Source organism: Corapipo altera, unplaced genomic scaffold (assembly GCF_003945725.1).
Source record: "Corapipo altera isolate COAL_440 unplaced genomic scaffold, ASM394572v1 61063, whole genome shotgun sequence".
Classification (NCBI taxonomy): Eukaryota; Metazoa; Chordata; class Aves; order Passeriformes; family Pipridae; genus Corapipo; species Corapipo altera.
Genome location: NW_020885024.1, coordinates 79,452 through 102,676, shown reverse-complemented (window position 1 = coordinate 102,676; position 23,225 = coordinate 79,452). Strand labels below are relative to the sequence as shown.

Here is a 23,225-nt window from a genome sequence, read left to right as displayed (position 1 = left end):
GAATCCTTCTCCTTTTGCTCCAATTACTCTAATTGTGTCTTTACTGGCTGTACAGCCCTGAGGAATTTTGATAATACATGATTTATCTGCACCGGTATCTACCAGAAATTCATATTCTTTGTCCTGGGGGCCTAATCTCAATTTTATCAAGGGTTTTTTATGATGTTTTTCTCCCAGGAAATAAAGCCCCTGACCCCCCTAATCTTTATCAGCTTCCTCAAACAGTTGTGCATCCTTTTGTCTCTTGGGGCAGTTTCTCTTCAGATGACCTTTTTCCCCACAATAATAACATGCAAGCTCCTGGTCCCTTGGGACAGTTTGTTGGGGTTTTTTCAGACCCCCCATTTTCCTTTCTCCCTTAGAACTCTTCCTCTCATCTGACTTTACACCTTTATGTGATTCTCGGATGGCAGCTACTAATATTTTTGCCTTTGTTTTTGCTTTCTCATCATCTCTTCGCACATAGACTTTTTGTGCTTCTCTCAGTAAATCTTCAAGTCCTCGGTGCTGCCAACCTTCTAATTTTTCTAATTTTTTGCGGATAACGTTCCAGGAATTAGTTACAAAGTGGACCTTTAATACCACTTGTCCAGCTGTAGTTTCTGGGTCGATTCCTGAGTATTGCTGTAAATCTTTTCTTAATCTCTCTAGCCATGCACTCGGGGTTTCATCTCTTTCCTGCTGGCTTTTAAATGCTTTTGTGACATTCTGTCCACGAGGCACAGTTTCTTTAATTCCTCTTATTATTAAGGTGCGATAATCTGCCATGTGTTGTCGGTCTGCGGCAGAATTAGAGTCCCAATTGGGAGGATTAACGGGTATTTTATTGTCCCTGGGGGGCCCAATTGATTCTCCCTATCCCATATCCTTATCCCTGCTGTCCATATCATCTGTCTCTCTTCTGGGTTGAATAGTATTCCCAGAATGGATTGCATTTCTCCCCAGGTAAATGTATTTGGTCCCAAAAATTGATCTAGTTGTTCAGCTACTCCTAAGGGATCCTCTAATAACCTCCCCATCTCTTTCTTAAATGCCCGAACTTCACTTGAACTTAGGGGAGCATTTACAAACCCAATTCCCCCTTGCGCTCCCCCCAAAGGCACTTCCCTAAGTGGGTATAATTCTCTCGTTGAGCACACCCCTTCATTTTCCTCACTAGAGCTATCCTGTTCTACTAAAAGGGCTCTAACTTCCCTTGGGGTGGTTCGTCTCTTCTTCCGAGTCTTAGGTTTTTCAGGATTTTCACTCTTATGATTTTGCAGGGTAGTGGAGTCTGCAGTTAAAGGAGTTTGTACAGGTGGGGAATAACTCACAGGCGCTGTGGGAACAGCAGCCGAGGGGGGTTGTAAAGAGGGTGATGAAAGGGTCTGTGGAGGGGGTTGTAAAAGGGGTTGCTGAGGGGTCTGTGGAGGGGGTTGTAAAAGGGGTTGCTGAGGGGGTGGATTATAGGGTGGAGGTAAATTGTCTAATGGCTCCCATTTGGTTTCTGTTACTTTCTTGTCGGTCTGCTTTTCTTTCGTCAACTTATAAACTTTAGTAGGTTCTGGCCAAACTTCTTCTTTCCAGCAAGCAGCATATTCACTCTCCTCAGAGTTTATCGGCTCCTTGCCGTTTACATAACTGTTGAGGGCTTGGCAGATCCAACCCTCAAATGATCCATACACAGGCCAAGAGATACTATCACTCCTTATTTTTTCTTTAGTCCACTCAATCATGCAGTACTGAATCATTTTTGGTTTTTCTTTATTTTTAGTACTCTCCCTCTTTTCCCAGTTTAAAATCATTACCCCTAGAGGACTGTCTAAGGGTATATCTGGCAATGCCTGCCTGCTCCTTTCCTTCCTGGGGCAACTTAATTTACTAATTCCCTGCCCCATATTCCTGAGGTCCCTTCTAAAGTTTTCCTACCTTCCCATCGATCCTCTGGGATCCCTTCTAGGATTTTTCACTGACTCAGTGGTCCTTCCTGAAAAACTCCCACCGACCCCAGAGGTCCACTCATCAATTCTTCTGCTTCGTCCCTTCACCTGCTGCTCCCCTCGCGGTGAGACAGAAACGAGGTTAGAAGGACTCCACACTCGATCCGCAGCTACGCTGCGTCTCATTCACTCATTCACCGACCTCTTTATCCGCCCCCCCCCGAAGTGATACTCACAGTCCGTTGTTCTCACTCGGGTCTTCGTGCACAAGAATTATGGGCTTTTTGCTGCAGCACTCCAGGAGCTTTTGTAATTCCTTGCTTTTATCATATGTATGCGTTACCCTTGGTCCTTGTTGAAATATTAGGCCTGTGAATAGGCCGCTGAAAAACAGCGGGCGTGCTCCTATCACAGGTGCTAAATATCTCCCAGAACACAAAGGGTATCACATCGGGCGAAGTCACCAAGTTTTGTGAGAAATAGAAACCCAGTCGGGCAATTTCCAATCAGAATTTATTATATGATAAAAGCAAATTCAGCGCTGGGTGATCAGGGAAGGGGTTCAACAACTCCCAACGCCTGTCACACCCAAAGAAGACAGTTGTTCTACATTTATTTCCAGCTACTACATGAATATTCATTATACATAAGTATAAACATTACACATTGTTAGGTCATACATTCAACAGATATTTCTTAACAAGAATGTTATCTATAAGCATCCATAATATATTGTTAAATCAGACATTCAGCAGATGTTTGCTTGTTATCTACACAAAGTTATAAATTTTAAGAAAGGTGCTATTATCTAGTTAACTAAACAAAATTCTCTCACTATAAATCCTACACAAGGTAAAAGGGAGGTAACTTGTTTTATCTCTTTATAGGGGCCCAATTAAGTTTTACGATTTGTTTTTCTTTTCTCTCTCCAGGTCATATTGACCTTACACTGTTTTCTCTTAATTAGCCCGAATAATTTTCTCAGTTTATCACACTCTCCTTATGTCGCAAGCTAGCTACATGGTCCGCTGAGAAAGAACGATACATAGGAGGGAAGGAACAGCTGCAGATGGACACGTTCCGGGGAGGGGGGTGGGGGGGTTTAAAACAGGGGAGAACACAGACAGCCCCCCCACTGCACCACCTGACACCGCGGCCGCCACTGCCAGCCCGCTACCCCCCCGCAACACCGCTCGGGACCATGGCTGTCGGCAGCGCGGGGGAAAACAGACCCCTCCGCCATCCGCTGCGCCGAGGCCCGCGGCCGCCGTTACCGGGGCCGCCGACGGCGCATGCGTGGGCGTACCGCTCCCAGCCGGGGCGCCGCAATCACGCACGGAGCCGCTGCCGATGCCGCCAGCCCGCCGCGCCGGGGCAGCTCCGCCCGGAGCCGGCGCCTGGGACCGCAGCCGGTACCAGTCTGCTGGCACCCAGGGCCGCGGCCGCTGCCGCCGGGGCTGCAGCACGTCTGCCGCTGCCCGCACGGGCACAGATGGACTCGGCGGCGCCGAAGCCGGACACGGCGCCACCCCGCAGGCACCCGCAGCGGGCGGACCCAACACGGCTTCGCAGGCACCCGGCGCCGGGTACACAGGCACGGCACCGTCCGGAGGAGACGTAGAAAGCTCCTTAAGGTGAAATTCAGCCACTATGGTCACAAGATCGTCTCCCGGGCCATCAACAGCACATTCATGCCGTAGCTGTCCTTGATTATCTTGGATAAGTGCTGCCGAGTCGCTAGCAGTGCGTCCATTTTGGCGGGGCCTGCCGGCTGCCCTCGGCCCCGCTCCGCGACCTCCGGTCCCGCTTTGGCTCCCTTCGGCTCCGCCCGGCCCCTCTTCTTTAGTACTCTAATGTCCTCCCAGGCAAAGCAGCCTTTCTCTCAGTCCGAAGACACAAAAGTAACAAGCGACATAACTTAGCTTCGTCGGTCTAACACATAAACGCCGTAACAAAGCTTTCCAGGCGATAAACACACGCCTTTCATTTGCACACATGGTCTGCCCCCATGGTGACTAGGAAAAAGTTCCCAGGAGCTCACCTGCGCCTTACCAAGTGCCAGATGCACCCAGGCTCTCCAGGCAACTTGTGCCTTCCAAGTGTGGCAGAAACACTTGCCTTCAGGTGTAGAGAACAATCGGACCCGGGTCCTGCAGCGCCCCGCTGCTTCAACAGCTCGCTGCACCTCGCCCCGCAGCTCACCTGCCTCCGGTCGTGATACCCCTACGACCCAGACAATACTCGACAGTCTTTTTTCTTTTCGTGTGGTCCACAGGGGGCACCAGCTGTCGCTGGGTATCTGTCAAAAGGCCTTGGTCCTGTGGGGGAAGAAAGACACGTGACACACACACACTAGGATGAAGAGACACACTAGGATGAAGAGCCAGAGAGATGTCTGCCTGTTCAGCGCAGCAGGTAGCCCTTTTATTCAGTTCTCCCACTTCTACTTTCCCACATACACAACACAAACATATTCCCACAGAAAACACCGAGGAATGCCGCACCTGCACTTCAGCCACACAGCTCAAGGCTGTGTCCATGGGAACTATCTAATTAGCTCCACTGCTCTCATGGAAAACGGCTCAACACTTTGTAACATTCCAAACCCCTCAAACTTCAGTTGTGGGGCTGTGACTTCACCCCACATGCATAAATCCAGCTCAGGCTGCTGCAGCCACCCCCAAGGCAGGGATTTTGTGATGCTGTGGGGTTGGAAGATCCTTGCTGCTGTTACCAGCAGCCACCCTGCCATCCTCAGCCATGCTTTTAAGCTGGTTCCCTTTGCCTCACCTGGGGACAGGATTTTCGTAGGCTCATTGAGACCCTGCAATTAATCATGATGCCTGGGACCCATCCTGCGAACCCCCCCATCCACTAATCACTTTGATAGGGGATGAATTATCCTTCTGGCAGAGGAGCATGTGGGAGAAGCAGGTGCTGGGGACATCACCTCCTGAGCCAAGGCCAGAGGAGATCCAGGTGCCAGCATCAGCCCAAAGCTGGGGTTTGGGTGGAATGATGCTGAAGAGGGCAGCATCTCTTTTTCTTTCCTGGGAAGGGGGAAAAATGGGATAACTTGTGCTTTTCCTGAGCACACAGGATACAGGGGATGCTCTTGTGCTCTCTAGCAGGAAATCTCTTTTTTTTTTAAGGATTTATAGTTGAGCCTCAAGAATTTGTACCACATTCAGTTTCCAGTCAAGTGGGCTTGATTGACATGCTCAAGCACAGAGTGCCCTGAGCAGATTTTGGCTAGTCTTGACAGCTGACCTGCTGTGGTGGTACCCCAGAGAGACAGTCCTGTGGGACCTGCAGTGTAGGTGTCACGGAGCAGGCACCCTCATCATCCCCCAACCAGGCTTGGGCTCATTTTTTTTTTTCACTACTGGATGTTTTTGTATGTACCTATCTGTCAAAATCTGGATTTGGAGAATCAATGCTGCCATGGAGTCCACATCCCCTTTACCTCCTCTGTGGGGATCATTTTGCACAGCCTCATTGTTTCCTGCTGCTGACATTTAAACAAGCAAATGCAAAATGATGGTGTGAAATGGCTTTGGTAGGATGAATCACAGAATCACAGAATATGCTGAGTTGGAAGGGACCCACAAGGATCATTGAGTCCAACTCCTGGCCCTGCACAGGACCATCCCTAAGAGTCACACCATGTGCCTGAGAGTATCATCCAAATGCTTCTTGAACTTTGTCGGGCTTGGTGTTGTGACCACTTCCCTGGGGAGCCTGTTCCAGTGCTCAACCACCCTCTGGGTGAAGAACCTTTTTCTAATATCTAACATAAACCTTCCCTGACACAACTTCAGGAGTTCCAGGAGTGAAAGAGCCAGAGAATACGCAGTGGGTGAGCAATGAGATGCATGAAAAATGTTTCAGGTCCCTGTCCCATACCTGACCAGGGCTGATACCAGTGCAAAACACAGCATGTGAGTATTGAGGACAGGAGCAAACACCGTGTGACCACCCCCATGCTCTCCCCCCTTGCCAAGCATCCAAAACCAATGCTTCCTTTTCCTATCCCAGTGATAAATTCCTCCACTTCTTTCTTTTTCTTTCTTTCTTTCTTTCTTTCTCTCTTTCTTTCTCTCTTTCTTTGTTCCTTTCTTCCTTTCATTACTGTTGCTCTACATATTACTTTTTTAATAAAGAGGAGCTAGGAACATCTCTGGCAGCACTGGGAACCCAAACCCAGTGATATTGCCTCCAGTCCAGGAGAAGCAGGAACTAAAAGTGAAGATGGTGAGAGCAAAGTGTGCACTGACTAAGAAAATAGTGTCAGGCTAGAAAAACAAAACCTTTCCATTTCTGCTTCATTAATAAGAGTACGGTGTGTTTCCTTGCATATCTTTAATATTCCAACCCATACTATCCAGTGGTCTTACACAGAGATGCTCAAAGTCTGCCAATATGCTGCAAAATATGCCATAATAATCATGCGCATCCCTTTAGAGAGAGAAAGTTTGGAGGGATCGAGGGCTTTTGCAGGTTAATGTTGTTTTCTGCAGCTCTTTTCTGTAATCTCAGCTTTTCCGGCATGGATAGGCAGCTTTGGAGGCATTGTAGGGTGCTCCATACCTGCATACTTCAGGGGATGAGTAGAAAAAGTTAATGTATCTTTTACATCCATTAAAAAAATAACCAAATATATCTCTTCAACATCTTCATAAACAACTTGAATGCAGGACTCAAAGGGATACTAAGTTTGCCGATGATACTAAATTGGAAGGAACTGTTGACTCCTTCAAAGGCAGAGAGGCCCTGAGGAGAGACTTCAACAAATTTGAGGAGTGGGAAATCACCAACTATATGAAGCTTAACAAAGGCAAGTGCCGGATTCTGCACCTGGGATGGGGCAACTCTGGTTGTGTGTATAGACTAGGGAAGGAGAGGCTGGAAAGCAGTGCTGTGGAAAGGGACCTGGGGGTCCTGGCCGATGGCAAGTTGAATATGAGTCAGCAGTGCCCTGGCATCCAGGTGGGCCAACTGTGTCCTGGGGGACATCAAGCACAGCATCGCCAGCCAGTTGAAGGAGGTGATTGTCCCACTCTTCTCCGCACCAGTGCAGCCTCATCTTGAGTCCTGTGTGCAGTTTTGGGTGCTGCAATATAAGAAAGATATAAAGCTATTAGAGAGTGTCCAAGGGAGGACTACAAATATGGTGAAGGGTCTGGAGGGGAAGCCGTATAAGGAGTGGCAAGTGGTCACAGCACCAAGCCTGCCAGAGTTCAAGAAGCATTTCGACAACACTCCCAGGTACATGGTGTGATTCTTCAGACTGTCCTGTGCTGGGGAAGGAGTTGGACTTCCATGATCTTTGTGGGTCCCTTCCAACTCAGGATATTCTATGATTCTATGAACATTTTCTATAGCAGAAGCTCCCTGGCTGCATAGGCTTTGGAAATATTAGCCCCTGAGAAAGATCTTCTGAGGTCTTTTGGGTAATTAGCATTTTTTAACAACTAGTACTTCACCTTCAGGTCCTGGCTTTCAGTGGTTGCTTGTCCCACATCCCAGGGAGCCCCGAGCTGTGTTTCCAGCAGGGAGCACCAGTACCCGATGCCCATGGGATACTTGACCACAGTGGTGGGAAAGACAGGGTGAAAAGCAGATGGAGGAGATAAGAGAGTTGTCAACCCTTTTGCTTTCCAGCATGTTTGTTCAGCGATGTTGAGTGCTGGGACAGAGCCAACACCTCCCTGCAGACTAAACAATTGCAGTGTTTTCTCCCATGACCAAAAGAATTTAGTAAAGGGTCCCAGTATGAAACTTTACATGAACTCTGGGTGCCATGAATATCTCTGACTAGGAGTATTAACTCCTTCAGTTCCCTCCTTGCCTGTGCAGTACAATGTTTGGGCAGATGAAGGGAAAACCCATCCCACAATGAATGTGGCCAGCTGTTCCCCATGCTCTTCTACCTCATGTATTTTGCACATCCATCATTCTGGGTTTTTTGCTTTTTTTTAAAGGAAAAATCCAGGATCTCTGGTCATAATGGAACTCTGGATTCCTCAGTTCAGGAAAGACATGGACCTGTTGGAACGGGTCCAGAGGAGGCCGTGAAGATGCTTAGAGGGCTGGAGTACCTCTGCTATGAAGACAGGCTGAGAGAGTTGGGGATGTTCAACATGGAGAAGAGAAGGCACCTGGGAGACCTTAAAGCACCTTCAAGTACCTGAAGGAGACTTAGAAAAAACGATGGGGATGGACTTTCTAGTAGGGCCTGTGGGGACAGACTTTCTAGTAGGGTCCTTTGCAATAGGACAAGGGGGCATGGTTTTAAACTAAAAGAGTCTGGATGTAATGAAGAAATTTTTTACACTGACGGTGGTAAAACCCTGGCAACAGGTTGGCCAGAGAGGTGGTAGATGCCCCATCCCTGGAAACATTCAAGGTCAGGTTGGACAGGACTCTGAGCAATCTGATCTAGTTGAATATGTCCCTGCCCATGGCAGGGGGATTGGACTAAATCACCTTTAAAGGCCCCTTCCAAACCAAACCATCATTCTATGATGCCCCATGCCTCTTGGACCTGTTTGTAGCCCTCTGTGTGCATTGAGATCCATCCAAAGGTTATTCCTGTGCCACCCAGCTCAGGGACTTCCATTTCAGGGGCAGGTTTTGGGGATGGGAGAAACCACATGGGCTTCGTTCATCCACCAGTTCTGGCTTGCAGAGAAGCAGACATCAAACCTCAGTGTCTTGCACTCCTTAGTCAGTTCAACAGATTGATCGTCCTAGTCCCATGCCATGGTGAAGCACCACCAAGCATGTGCTCATTAGAAAGTTCTTAGATATCACAGGGAAAGCATCCTGCTGCCAACTTTCAGGAACACAGGAAAATCCCTCCTAGGACTGAACCATTGTGAACCATGCAGAAAAGCTCCTGATGGCAATGAGATTAGTTGCTTGCTTTGTTTCCCTGTCTGGTTTCATTCATCCACAGGCAAGCTGATGTTTCAATGGGGGCAGCTTCATTTCAAATGCAAACTGAATTTCTCCAACTATGGTGCCTGGACAAAGCAGCACCTGCCTCCATGGCCACTTTTCCTCCTCTTATACTCCTCTTCCCAAACTTGGCTTGTCCCCATAGATCTCTTGCCACCTCTGCCTTATAAAGAGAACACATTTCATGTGAAGAGCTTAAAATATGAATGCATCCTGCTGGCAAAATCAAACTAGTCCCTGGTGCATCCCCCCAGGCTGCAAGGCTGAGCATCTCCGGCTGTGGCATTTGCAAGCAGGATCCATCCATCAGCCTCTGTTGGGGTCCCAGTTATCACCCCAAGTTGGTGTTGGACGTGGGATGGACATTTTTTCAGGGACAGAAGTGACCTCTAAGCAGATGTGTGTATGGTGTTGGGGCTTAGATCATGACCTGATGAGGGGAAGGGCTTGAAAACTGCCCATCAAACCATCCCCACCCATATAAAACAGCTCCTCTACACTTGTTTGGGGGATTTCTTCAAACCAGCATGGTTTTACACTGAACTCATGCTTTGGGGAATGCTTCCTGTGGGCTGGGAGATTTATATTAATATATTTTCCCATGGTGTGGGGATACCAGCACTACTGCAAATGCTGGGATGAGCAGGGATCTGCTATACCTGATCTCCTCTCTTCCTACCACCTCCATGTAACAGGGATTGCTGACCTGGGGACAGGATGCTCTTGGGGCCATGGACGCTTTGCCCCATCTCGGAATAGCTGCCTGGGAGAGGACTCATGGTGTCTCCCAACATCCAAAGGTAGCCCGAAGTTTTCCCACGCATGCTTGTAAAGGCAAAGGGCACATCACTGCCTCAGGGTTCCTGCAGCACCAGGACTTAAACAAATATAACAAGGATCTTCTGAAATGCTCCAGAGGAGCAAGCCTGCAGAGCAGGAGCTGCCTCATCCAGGCATTATAGCCATGGAGTGCCTGCAAGGCTGGGTTGAATGGGCTCCCCAGCTGCTCTGATGCCAACCCAACAAGGAAATTGATTTGCATTTCTTCATGGTCCCTTGTCTCCCCACCAGTCCCTCTCTTCAGGACTGAGAGGTTGACTTCTAGCTCTCAAAGGTATCATTAGTTCCCTATGTCTGTGTGTCCTGCAGTCTGTTCATGTTCCTCTGCTCGCTGTAAGGTCTGGCTAGGGCAGGCAATGACATTTTGCTGTGTGATTGTGTCTAGGTTCATGGGATAACAGGGCTTTTAAGTGGTGATAAACTGCTGTTATCCAGCTGAGGCTAACACCCTGGCACGTGTTAGGAAATCCAGAAAGGTGCAAGATAGGAAGGGTGGCAATAAAAATTATGTAATGAGGAAGATAACTGTCACCTGGGTACTCCTGGAGGAGGTACTGGCAAACATCCAGGACAAAATGGTGTTTGCTGTTCATGGTATGTGGACCATGCTACTTCACCCTCCTGGTCATTTCAGAGCTTCCACCAAGACAGTGCTCCAAGATGTCTAGCAACTGCTAAGGTTAACAGCTGCACTTTTCTGTTTGCACATCCATCATTATCAATCACAGAATCACAGGATGGGTCAGGTTGGAAGGGACCATAGTGGGTCATCTGGTCCAACCTCCCTGCTCAAGCAGGATCATCCTAGAGCACATTGCACAGAATTGTGTCCAGACTGTTCTTGAATACCTCCAGTGAGGGAGACTCCACAACCTCTCTGGGCAATCTGTTCCAGTGCACGGTCACCTGCACAGTAAAGAACATTATGTTCCCACGTGTGTGATTTAGACCTCAACTAATTTGATAATTACCTGCTTGCACCTCCACAGCCTCTGAAGACCTTAGAAACATGGCTAGTTCAAGCTGTGAAATGCCCATGTTGGGTGGGTAACTGCTGCTGATCCCAGATTTGGAGCCAGACAGAGAGGTCATGGCAAGACCAGGGGGCAGGAAGTACCCACAGCTCCTGTTGGCTCTGGTTATCAGCTACCTTGGTTACCCAGGCCTGAGGAATTTCAAATGCATGGATGTTCCTAATCCTGGGAGTTTACTCAGCATCTTCTTTAGGAGAACTGGGAATTTTCTGACCTTGTTTTCCCCTTGCTGACCAAATGCTTTTGAGTGGAATAAGCACTATTTGTGTCTGTTCGATGGCTGCAGGATCTTTGGTGAGTTGTTCTTGTAGAATTAGTCAGTGTCATTTTTACCACCTAAGGAGTCTTTCTACTGTGTCTTCTGCAATCGGACATGCCTGTCTCGTATTGACCTTTTTAGCCACAAGCGCGCTTGTGACAAACGCGGGTAGAGACCTTTCCCAAATCTTCCTTCACGAAACCCAGCCATGATGATGAATCAGTGTCATTTAATGCAAGTTATATATCAATCTGATGGTCAGGCCTTCTGGCACCAGGAGTACGAAAAAGGCACACACCCCGTGTCCAGTGGTTCTACAATTTCATGGTATTGTCCATCCCATCCCACAACAATCTGCCCCCCAGATCCTCTCCAAATCTGCCCCCTGGCACACCTCCCCAGAATTGAGTCAGGGGTCTCAAAACCCCTTTCTTCCTCATCTTCCTCTTCTTCATGGCACGTACTCTTTGGAGCTTCTACAAGGTTCTGGGCTTGAAGGTTGCTTTGACTATGATGGTATCTTGTTGTTCAGGCCTGGGGTGCAAATGTTCTTAAACAGAAGGTGTTTACTACAGTCCTACCTTGAAAGGAGCCTAAACAAACCTAAATAATTTAGAAAATTCGATATGAAAGGGGGGGATAGGGTTTGGTGAGTGTTAACTACTGTTCTAATGTATGAGAGACTATACAATTATATTAAAAATCTATATTTACTACACAACTACTTTAAAATCTACAAAAAGCTAAAAATCCTATAAATTTTGAGGCATCAGTGCCCACAGGGTGATGGTCACAGTCCTGGTAACCTGGACCTTCACCATGCTATGCATTTTGGAGATCTCTGTGATTAGAAACGTTCAGAGACCTGTGACCATCATGGAACCAAGTCCACACTGAAGGCCACCGGTAGGGTTTGCCCAAAGTGACCAAAACACCCTGAAAAGAAGCCAGTGCATGTTCATCTGGTGCACATACAGCTTGGAGGTAATGGCGTGATGAAAGTCTGTGAGAGTGAAATGCCTCATGGCTGGGTTAAGCCAGGACCTTTGCAAATCTGGGCACAGGGTATCATCTATAATTTAAAAGCTTTAACTGCTTTAAATATAAATAGCTCCTTTTTTTGAGTAATAATAATTGCCATGATTTGCATTTATCAGTCACACACCCTAAAGCACTTAGCAGAGGAAGATGAGTAAATCATTCCCATTTGCCAGCTGGGAAGTCAGGGTACAAAGGTGATGGGACACCACACAGGACTGGAAATAAATCTCAGTCTTCTATGCTACTGTTTCCCAGTCCTGCGTGGAAGCTGTTGGCTCAAACAGGTTGTCTACCATTGTCTTACTCTGTTTTGTCTTATTGTCTTATGGTGTAGTGGGATCTCAATATGGTTCAGTCCTCAGGGAATGTCAGCAGCATGCAGGCAGAGAAGCCAGAAGTGTTGTTGTGGGTGACTGGAGGAAGAGCAGAGCCTATGGAAGAGCTGATGGTCCCACCTCATGTCCCATCATCTCCAGTACTTAAGTAGAGCAAAGGAGCTTGTGTAGTGGTATCCATGTGAAATGAGATGTTCCTGATGAAGCTGTGGGTAGTAACTCTGATTCAAAGGCACTCAGTGAGACCCCAGACATCCATGGACAGAGATGTTTGATCACTTCCTGGTGCTGTCACAGGTTTCTTCAGCACCTCCTGAGCTTCTTCCAAATGTCAGTGTTATAAACTACTCATTGGGTTATACTCCCCAGAAAGCAAAGTTATGCTCCAGAACCTCCTCCAAGCCAGGTCCTAAATACAAGTAGTATTTAAATTATAAACAAGGAATAATGCAGAGATGTTAAGTGTGCAAAATGTCATTTATGGAACCCTTTCTAGGAGGGTTTACTTCTCGTCCTGTTTGGCTCTGCTGCTCACCAAAAATGGTAGAAGATGGATTTTCTTCCTCTCCCATGGAGTAGCCAGACCTCTTGACTCTTCTAGCTTCATCCTTGTCTTGGAGAGGTCTCACAGCCAGACCAGGAAAGGATAACACTGTATGAGCTGCATCTATACTGAGATGAGGAGTGAGCTTTCACTTGGGTGCAAGAGTGGAGATCCCCAAGATAAAGGCATTTTCTATTTCCATTGCTGGCAGAAGCTTCAGTCAAGCTTAGAAAGGGTCCAACAGGGGATGTCAGAGGATGGGCTAAGCCATAGCCCATCTCTATCATGAGTGAACATGGGCCACCCCTGACCTGCCCATTACATATGGTGATGAACATGCTTAGCCTTCATGTTTATGTCCCAAACTTGTCCTGTATGAGATCTCTTTAGACGTCCCCTTGGCATCCACCAACTTGCCACATGGTTTTCCAGTGAACTCTTCTCCCAAACCAGGCAGAGAAGGGAGGTCGACCCTGCTACCTTGTATAAATACATTTTATTTTAAACTATAGGTGCTGAAGGAAGGTCATCCAATAAACACGCCCAGATTATCTACAGACCAGAGTATCCACAAATTAGTAATACAATTCATGTTTAAAAATACAGCCAGACTGATGAAAGATAATTTGCTTACTGCCCTGACATCACCACCTAAGCATGGGGCAAACCAATCCACAGGTTATTTTTATATAACTCCATGAGACATTTCCAGAGCAAATAAAGTTCACTGGGCAGGACAGTGACCCAGCCATCTGGTTTCAGTGCTCTTCAGCCTCCTCAAGGCTCCTCATCAATGGTGCGAAGGTCTGTGGGTCAGGGCATGGCTCCTTTAGATGTGCCCCAGGCACACAGGACATAGGTTTGGTTCTCTGCTGAGCTGCTCTTCACTACTGGTCAACTCTTCAACTCTCCCACACTGTTGGCTTATCCGTTTTTGTTGCACATCCTTTGGAGAAGTGATTGAGTTGCTCTCCATGTTCTCAAAGCCCAGCATGATGGGTTGCAGATCCTGCTGGGAGCATGGCCGACATGCAGCCAGGTGAATTGCACCCATAACTCCATTGATCAAACTACCTAGATGAAAGAAATGGTTTCCTCAAACATGGACACCCCAAGGGAGGTGGAACACTTCTGCATGGGTGGCATTCTGTGCATGCTGTGGTACTGGTCAAACCTACTGTCTTAAAGGCCAAATTTAAGGACAGAGTTCCCCAGACCACCTTCCTCATGCACACTGTGACACTGGTGTAGCACTGCCCTGTGGCACCGAAGCAGATTGGTATCTCAGGATGCTTCAGGAGATCCTTGGCTATCGACGATGAAGGAATGGGACTGCATACACACGATTCGGTTTTTGGGATTCTCTGCTGATGTCTCCCTGTGTTTCCCTTTTATTAGCATGATTTGGTAAACAACAACTGGTGTTGTCATTCAGTTAACCAGAATTCCCAGGATCCTTGCCAACCCAATGTTTTGACTTCACCCAATCACACTATCATTCTGTGACTGTTTTCAGCCACAGTACACCATGCAGACCATTAAACGGTTTTCCACTTGGAGAACACAGCACTCTCTATGTCAAAACACTAGTCAAGGTCGGTGCTCCCTTTTGATCCTAATTAACTGAACCGCAGGTGCATCTGGCTTAATTGTTTCCACACTTGGCATTGCAAGTCCAGCTACCATGATGGTTCACAGAATCACAACTCCTGACAAACCCAACTCTTGCTTGCAGGCAGGCATGGTCCAAAAACCATAATTCCTACCTCAGAAAAGGTACTTTTCCTACTTTGTCAAAGGAACCGATATCACTGTCGTGGTTTGAACTCCCCAAAAAAATCCAATTTCCAAAACTCCCCACAGTTTGCCTAAATGTGAGAGTTTTCAAACATAACACAACTACTAGCATGGGGAAATTATATTAAATTTTATTACTAACACAATAAATAATACATTTATATACAACAATCCTAACTATCTCTCCTATGGTAAAGCAATATATTTACATATATCAAATCCCTCCTTTTCCTCCAATAAAAAGTCCAAAAGGAAAGAAGAAGATCACTTTCAGGGCAGCACAATCTCTTCTCTTCCAAGCAGCAGTTTCACTTTGTCATAGCTGGAAAATCTCTCTCTCTCTCTTCATTACAACGCAGGGGTTTTTTTTCTCACCCCTCTCAGCCCTTCGGCTCCAAACAAAGGTCTCTCCCATGGGCTGCAAAGCAGGGACAAAACTCACCTTACCACGGTCATATCATGGGGTGCAAGGCATCCAGTGAAAATCCCTTCCTCGGGGGGTCAAGTTCCCCCGAGTCAGAACGTTTAGGAGCTCTCAGTTCAGTTTTTTGCCCCAAGCATTCTAATAGAGCTCCTTTGCTGCAAACATGACCTGGGGGGAGGCCACTTCCCCCGCATTTCTTGGTCTGACTGTCCTGGTCCAGCTCACAGGACATCTCCAAGTTCTCAACTTCTCTCTCTCTCTAGCTGCTGCTGCATTTCAGGACTCCCTAAAGGTTTGGAAACCCACCTCTCCTTTCTAAGGAGGTCTCAGGGTTTTGGGAAAGTAATTCAGTCTTACCCCAAAACAGTCTCTACTGAGTTTTCTCTGCTCTGTTGCCAGCTCTCCCTCTTTGCAGGACATCTCTGCATCTCTCAGCCTGGCTATGTGCCATATTGCTGCTTGCCAGTTATCTTCTTGGCTTTCAACCACAGCTCTCTATTCAGTGCTGTCTCCACCATTTCAGCGTTTTCTGCTGTCCACTCACAGTAGAGAAACTCCCCCCAGCCTTTGGCTTATAGAAATGGGTGTAGAGAGGAATTAGTCATCACTGTTTGGTTAATAAGTGCCTTGGTTATTTTACAAGTCTTTTTCCTGCATATGCAACATCTTTTTTCCTTTTGTAATGAAACATATAAATAGGTCCCATCTTGGATCTTCTATGCATACAGTTGTGTCATGTAAATTATCATCATGCTCTTGCCTGGCTTTCTTTAGTAACTGCTTTACTTACCTTTATTTCAAAAGAAAGATCTGTTTGTTGGCTTTGATATCTCCCTGGCTTTGCAGAATGCAGAATGCAGCTGCAGGTCAGAGCATTCACAACAGCAAAACCTTTTGTCTCAGGCAGTAGGAATAAACTGAGATGAAAAAGATAAAAGATAATTTATTTAGTTACTGGATTTCAAATGTTGTGCAACCTGCACCGGGAACACACAGTGTTGATAACAAACTTATCCTGTTCTTTAATTTTCCCCTACTTAGTGTCTACTAATTTTTAACACTGAGGAATGGTCACCATGGAGACAAACAAAATTACATGGGACATTGTGCAAGAAACTCTGTAGCATTGCTGAGAGCCCAGGGAAGCCCTCTTGGCTCTGAGTGCAATGCACTATCTTGTGCCATCCTCTAGAAAAGTTTTTATTTACTTTTCTGTGTTGCCCCTCGCTCTTTGCCACACACTCCCAACACATGCATCCCTTTTCATATCCTGCCTTTGGGCAAACCCTTTTTTTTCACCCCAGGTAGAGGACTGATGGGGTGGCAGCTATCTCCCTGCATGTTTCCTCCTGATGTTGCTCCATAAATCACATCACTTGGATAATCCTTGGTCATGACAACCATGAGCTCAGGAGTAGGGTGACCTTTTAATGCCAAACCCAGGCTACCCTGATCTTGTGATACACCAGGGAGCAGCCAAACCATTAGGATACTCCTGACCAGACACTGGGTCTACCGAACATACTAGAATGAACAGGTTGGGCAAGTCCACCTGGACCACCAAGCCCAGCATGGCCACCAGCATTCATTATGTTTCCCCTGCATTTCATTTAACCTCTTTGTTACTGCTTTTATTCGATCTCAGTTGTGCATATGGAAGAGTCCCTGTGTCTGTCTGAGGGGTACAGAAGACCATGGGGGATACCATCTCTAGCACAAGCTGTGACAGTTATTGTAGGGGTTGGTTATATTTCTACCAGTACCTACTTTCTGGTGACTTTGTTGTGTCAAAATTCCAGCCACTCCATGTGTGTTATCTCCCCGCTGTTACTAGAGTCAGTCTGACTGTCTTCCTCCCCTCCCCCCAAGTTTCAATTTCCTCCTAATTCTCTATCTAGACAGCCAGTGCCTCTCCCATGGTGATGCGGTTTTGTTGATGTAGTCTGTTGTCTCTGTCCCTCTTGCAGAAGGATTTCACCATGCGGGAGGAGTTGCAGCAGCAGGATGTGGAACACTGGTTGGGGTTCATCACCTTTCTCTGTGAAGTCTTCAGTACCATGAGGAGCAGCACCGGAGAGCCCTTTCGAGTCCTTGTCTGCCCCATTTATACCTGCCTCAGTGTAGTGGTTTGGATCTTGTTTTCCCCCCAGAGGCTAAGAAAAGTGGTAACCCTCAAGGGGTGGAAACCCCTGGAAGTTTTGAAGTTCTGTCCAATGGGCGCTCCTGCAGAAATGTAAACATACCACAAGCAAATGGAAGAGAAGAGTTGTAGTTTTGGGTTGGTAGGAGAAGTGGCCATGTTGTAGGAGCCATGAGGAGAGGGCAGGAGCCCTCTGGGGGGCCTCTACCTCCCCCCCAGCCCCAGTTGGGGGTTCAGAGACTTGGAACAGTGTTAAGCTGGACTATGTGTCTGTAGCTGTGAACTGGGGGATGTTTTTCCACTGTGAGTGAGCAGAGACAGAGCAGAAGCGGTGGGAGCGTCCAGAGGTTATGACTAAAAGCCAACTGATAAGACCTGAACCGGAGAAGCAGCAGAAGCTAGCAGCAGAGCTACAGAATTCTGGGGGTGAGAACTGATACCAGACCCCCCAGACTCTTTTGAGACCCCTCTTGGAAAGGAGGGACATGGACTCCTATTTTGGAGAGCAGTTTTGGACATGCAGCACCAGAGAGAGAGAGAGAGAGAGAAAAGCTGAGAAGCTCAGAGCGTCCTGGGAAGCTGGACCGGGACGGAGAGGAATGCAGAGGGGGTGACCTTGGCTCCCCCCTCACACTGCTACCAAGGTGGCAACCTGAGGCAGGGCACAGAGGTCCTGCAAGGAGCTTGAATCTCCTGGAGATACCAGACCGTCACGAAGCCCCCTGTGTCTTCGTGATATGACCGTGGTGGAACGACCTTTGTCTGGGGTGACGTAGTCCACGGAGGAAGACCCCTTTGCCTGCGTCAAGGGGCCGAGGGAGCTTGGATACCTCCCTCGTGAGTGCTGGCAGAGATCCAGCAACAACTGCTGCATGCATGAGATGAGGAGACCTGCTGCCTTAGAAGAGACTCCTGCTTGGGACTGGAAGGGATCTGTCCTTCTTTCCCTTCTGGACTTTTATCTGGAGGGGAGAAGAGATCTGATCCATTGTAAATACTATATGTCATGGTAGAGATAGTTGTGATCGTGTGTATAATGTGTTATAGTATTTATTTGTACAGTCATTGTAATATATTCCCTTTCCCCCATTCTGAGTCTGGTTGTGTTTTGCCTGGAAAAACCCATCTCACATTGGGTTGAGATGTGGGAGGGGGGATGGAACTAGGGAATTGGATTTTGGAGCTATCTCAAACCATGGCACTCAGGGAGGTAAATGCCTTCAGAGTTTGTTCTTCTCCACTGATAGGCCAAACTGTTGTGTTGCAGTGCTGAGGTGCTCATGATTCATAAATTACACTGGCACAGGTTGCCCAGAGAAGCTGTGGATGCCCCATCCCTGGAAGTGTTCAAGACCAGGTTGGATGAGACTTGGAGCAATCTGGTCTAGTGGAAGGTGTCCCTATGGCAGGGAGATTGGAACAAGATGATCTTTAAGGTCCCTTCAAACCTAAGTCGTTTTATGATTCTATGTTTGCTATATGATTCCTAGAGGTTTGCTTTGCTAGCATCAACACTTCTCACCTCAAAAGTACCTGTCTGCAAGGATGCTTGGGTTTTCCTGTATATTGTGTTTCTGATAATTAAGAGCACGTACTCCAAGCAAGACCCCTTTGTCCAAGGGTTTGCAAAATGGTTGGGATTGCGAACCCAATGTTTGACTTTGAAAATCCCAGTGTTGTGAAAATTCCCACCTAAGGGGCTTAAAAAGCTTCTTAAAGCAGGTGAAGCCACGTGAATGGATGAGATGGACTGAGGGGAGGAAAGAGCAGAGAAGTGAGGTCCCATATGTCCTTACTCCCCACCTAGTGCAGCAGAATCTCAGCCCTGTCACCAGAGTTGGGGACATTTCAGAACCTGAGCTTCTGATGAGCTCATTTCAGAGCCTTAGCTCCTCATGGTTAGGGGTGGTGGCAGAAATCTTGGTGAGGAAAAACAGAAAAGGCAACTCAAGGAGGGCTTTCCCCCATCCTGTTTTAATGGTGGGTTTGTCTCCTGTTGCTGTCTATAGAAGACTTTCTTGGAAAAACCTGCCTTGTTGCCCAGGGTTGAAGCTGTGAATCTCAAATTGTCAGTAGTGTTTCTGTCAGACCATAAATAACTGTCTCAGTTTAATGAGACTGAAGTGTTTGCTGAGGAGGATGAGTTATGAGGAAGACCAAGCTCCTCCTTCCAAGCAATTGTAAATCCAAAATTAAGAGGCTCCAATTGAGGAAGTATGGAGAAAGAAAAAGATAACAGCCCTTTATTAAAGGATATATGTGTATTGGCAGAACCACAAAAGAACACAAAAACAACTAAACAATAATTTTGCACCCAAAGTTCCGTATAAAAAAAAAGTTCAGTACTTTTCGCCTTCTGGCGCAATTATAACCACTATCAGGAGGGAGCACTGTTGGATCTCTGGAGGAGCAGAGCCTGCAGTTGCACTGCGGTGGTCAACAGGGGGCGCTGCTGGACTCTGACAGTCGCCACATGGGGGGTCCGGTGCACAGAAGCTGAAAATGGAGATCTCCCCCCCACCGAGAAGGGGAAGGGAAAAGGGGAAAAGGGGGTTCTTCCCGCGAACTCACGCTGTCTGAGGTTGACTCTGGCCGGGATTTCCCCCCCTTCATTGATGGGCACAAACCACTGCCAACACGGGAGCAGAGGAGGGAAAGGGCGACCTCCTCCCCCAAAGGTTCCTCTGCAGATGGGTCAAGCCTCTCCGATGAAATCCGAGCAGGTCTGGGCTGGGGGCAGAACAGGGCACAGGAAAACAGAGGCAAAACAGGGCCAGAAGCAGCCAGATGACCAGGTCAAAACCAAAATGAACCTCGGACCCCTCCACGCACACACCCTCCCTGAGTCAGGGCAAAAGTGAAGTGCCTGCCATTTCCAAGGAGAGGAAAAAAATCTCACCTCCCCCCCCAGTCTTCTGACAACCATCAGTCTGCAATGCAGGCCTGCTAGTTAGTTCTTTTGTGTGTGTCAATGACCCTCCCCCTCCCTCGTTCAACATCTTTCTTTTACAGTGATGCAGGGGAAAGGAAAAATTCCCAGCTCCGTTTTTTTTTTTATAACAAGTAAACCTATGACAATAACTTGCTGTAAAATAAGTTCTCTGCTACACCTTGGGCAAGGGAAACATAAAGAAACTTCTGACAATGACTTTTTGACATGTATGGGAAGTTTTCTTTGAATGAAAACACATAACAAACATTTTTTCTTCATGGTAATATTGTGGGTAGGGTTCACAGATGGTGACTGTAGCAGTGAGAAAGAGTTCAGGCATCATGATGGGGCACATATATCCAGAGGAGGAGGTGGGAGAGGGATGCTAAGAATATCCTAATGTGATATATAAGTAATTGTGATTCATGAAACAAATGGGTGATTACATCAAAATAAAACAAACGGATTGTAAAACTTAATTACACCTCCATAAAGAAATAAAACAGACCCTCAGAAGGTCAAGAGGCCTAAAACCTCCTTACTATCCTAAGAATGAAATATAGTAGAACTTTAAATCTTTAGGCGCCTGTTCGTCCAAGAATACATGAATTATGACTGGTTGTAAAGATAACCCTTTTAGCTTTAGCTGTAAGAAAACCCATATATTAAATACTTAGCAAAAACCTGTAGAATGTATATGTATATGATATAATTAATATGCATGAAGTAGCTAAGATAAATACTAAATGTACCCTGTAGTAAGGGTGTGCAGATTTGGGAAACTGGTCCCATTTCTGTCACCCAACCAGCTGCTTGCTTTTACCATATAATAAACTATTATTCGAAACTTATAGAAACTCGAGACTTTGTTTATCACATTAACTTCCCCAAAATCTCTGTCCACTGAAGTATGTGTCAATTTATGGGGAAGATCTAGGCATCTAGCAAAGTCCTTGTTTCACTTTGCTTCCCATCACAGTCATGACACAACCCAGCCCTGATTCTGCCAGGATTTTTCTATGCCCACTCCTGTCTGCTCTTGCCATGCCATCATGGTCCCTCTTGTCATCTTGCCGGTATGTGGGGACACAGTGACAATCTAGAGGTGCACAGAAGGACACGAATTTCAGGTATTAGGGATATTTTTTGCTACTGGGCAGCTCCATAAAAAAGTCTTTACTAATTATATCAAGATGTCGTGCATAAATTTGCTTCTTAAAAATACATCTCTGTTCCTTAGAAGGACAGCTCTGTCCCTGTGGTGTTGTTTGTCAGAGAAGACTTAGCCTAGCTGACATGGGTGAGCTTGAGTCTTCCAGCTCTCCTGCCCCAAAATGGTTGATCTGTGACTGCTCACTCTGCAGGTTTGTGACCTTTTACTCATGCTGTTCCTCTTCCGCAGCTCTGGGATAGGTTTTCATCTTGCCACCAGTTTTTACCACCGCCAGCTGATCATGATGCACAGGGCCAGTCCAGGAGATCACAACCACCTATTTATCAGTAGTGATAGTAGCCAGGCTCTGAGATGGTTGCCAGAGACAAAGTCAGGCTGTAGACTCAGATGAGGATGTAATAGCCAATAAAGACCAAAGAAGAGATAATTTGCTTATCAACTTATATTTGCAATACTGTAATTACAAACCATAATGTTATGTTACAATGATGAGTGATATTTTGTTATGTTACCCGTAGATCTTAGAGATGTATATATAAAATGATACTTAAAGCAATATGGGAGGGAGTTAACTACGTCAAGAAGGAGAAACGAAATAGAACGGAGGTTGCTTCCCAACAACAAGACAGCACATGAGCAGAAGAAGCTGACTACGTCAAAAGGATGAAATGAAACAAGACGAGACTACTTCCCTAGTGACAAGACAGCACGTGTGCATAACGCGCATAACCCCTGGCAACAGAGCGGAGCAGGCGCAGATAGAACTGATGACGTAAAAAAGAAGAAACGAAAATTAGGAGGGGACTTTAGGAAATGAGCAGTTACAAACCTATAAAAGACAGACTGAAACTTACTGAAGCTGTGTGCCTTGAGGGAGCGGGGGTCTCCTCTTGCCACCCAACGCGCTGATTTGCTTATTTGCCTTTTATATAAATCTTTAATAAATTTTTGCTACTATATTTAAGCCTAGTGTTAATTTACTTATAACAATTTTTTTGTGCCGTGACTTGGACCAGAGTTCCTGGGCAATGGAACTCCCCTCTGGGACGGGTACCCTGTCCTTTTTGGATGGTCCTGGAGGGGATTCTGCAACACAGACTCTGAAATTCCGACCAAGAAGATTTAGAAAAAGCAAATAAGCAAATAAATTACTGCAGTTCCCTGTAATCTTTATGCATAAGCCTGGGCAACGACTTACTCCAGGAGAAAAGTGAGTAGTGAACCCTCTTCAGTTGGGAGGGGTCCGTTCGGCAGGGGTTTGAACAGGGACTTACTCCAGGGGAGAGTAAGTGTCTTACTGCAGGAGAGAGTAAGAGTACCAGGTACCATCTGGTCAGGGAAGGGATCGTCCAGCAAGGAGTTGGATGAAGACTTATCCAGGAGAGGTAAGTATTTGCGAACCCCTTTCAGTTGGGAGGGGACCCCAGAGTGCGAAAGACTGAGACATCCAGCAGGACAAAGTGATTGTGGGCCTCTTAGTAGTGCAGTTCTTGTATCCCCGAGAGGGGACCAGTCACGAAAGGAGGGAAGCGACTGAAGTGAATTTGTGTGTGTGAAAGCATTCTGGAAGATGGGACAGAAGAAAAGTAAATCTTCTACTCCCATGGGTGACTGTAAATTAGTGCAGGACAGCCCTAAGAGTGAGGAAAAACCCAAGGGGAAGGGTGGAATGGGGGGTCATAAGGAGAAGATGCAGGATACCCCACAGGAGAGGAAAAAACTCGAGAATGAGTCCGTGGTAAGGTTACCAACCATACCCCCAGACAGTCCTTTAGGAGTTATGATCAAGTATTGGAATGATTATCCCTCTAGAGAAGGAAAGT

General features: G+C 46.8%; 1 protein-coding gene across 1 annotated transcript in view; it reads left to right on the top strand.

The window, feature by feature from the left end:
* Positions 1-17,276, top strand: part of LOC113959172 (CBP80/20-dependent translation initiation factor-like) — a gene marked incomplete at its 3' end in the record, with an annotated part of 210,118 nt that extends 192,842 nt beyond the window's left edge. The window contains 1 exon segment of the mRNA XM_027668004.1: positions 17,124-17,276. Coding sequence (XP_027523805.1) covers positions 17,124-17,276 — 153 coding nt within the window.
* Positions 17,277-23,225: the final 5,949 nt, after the last annotated feature.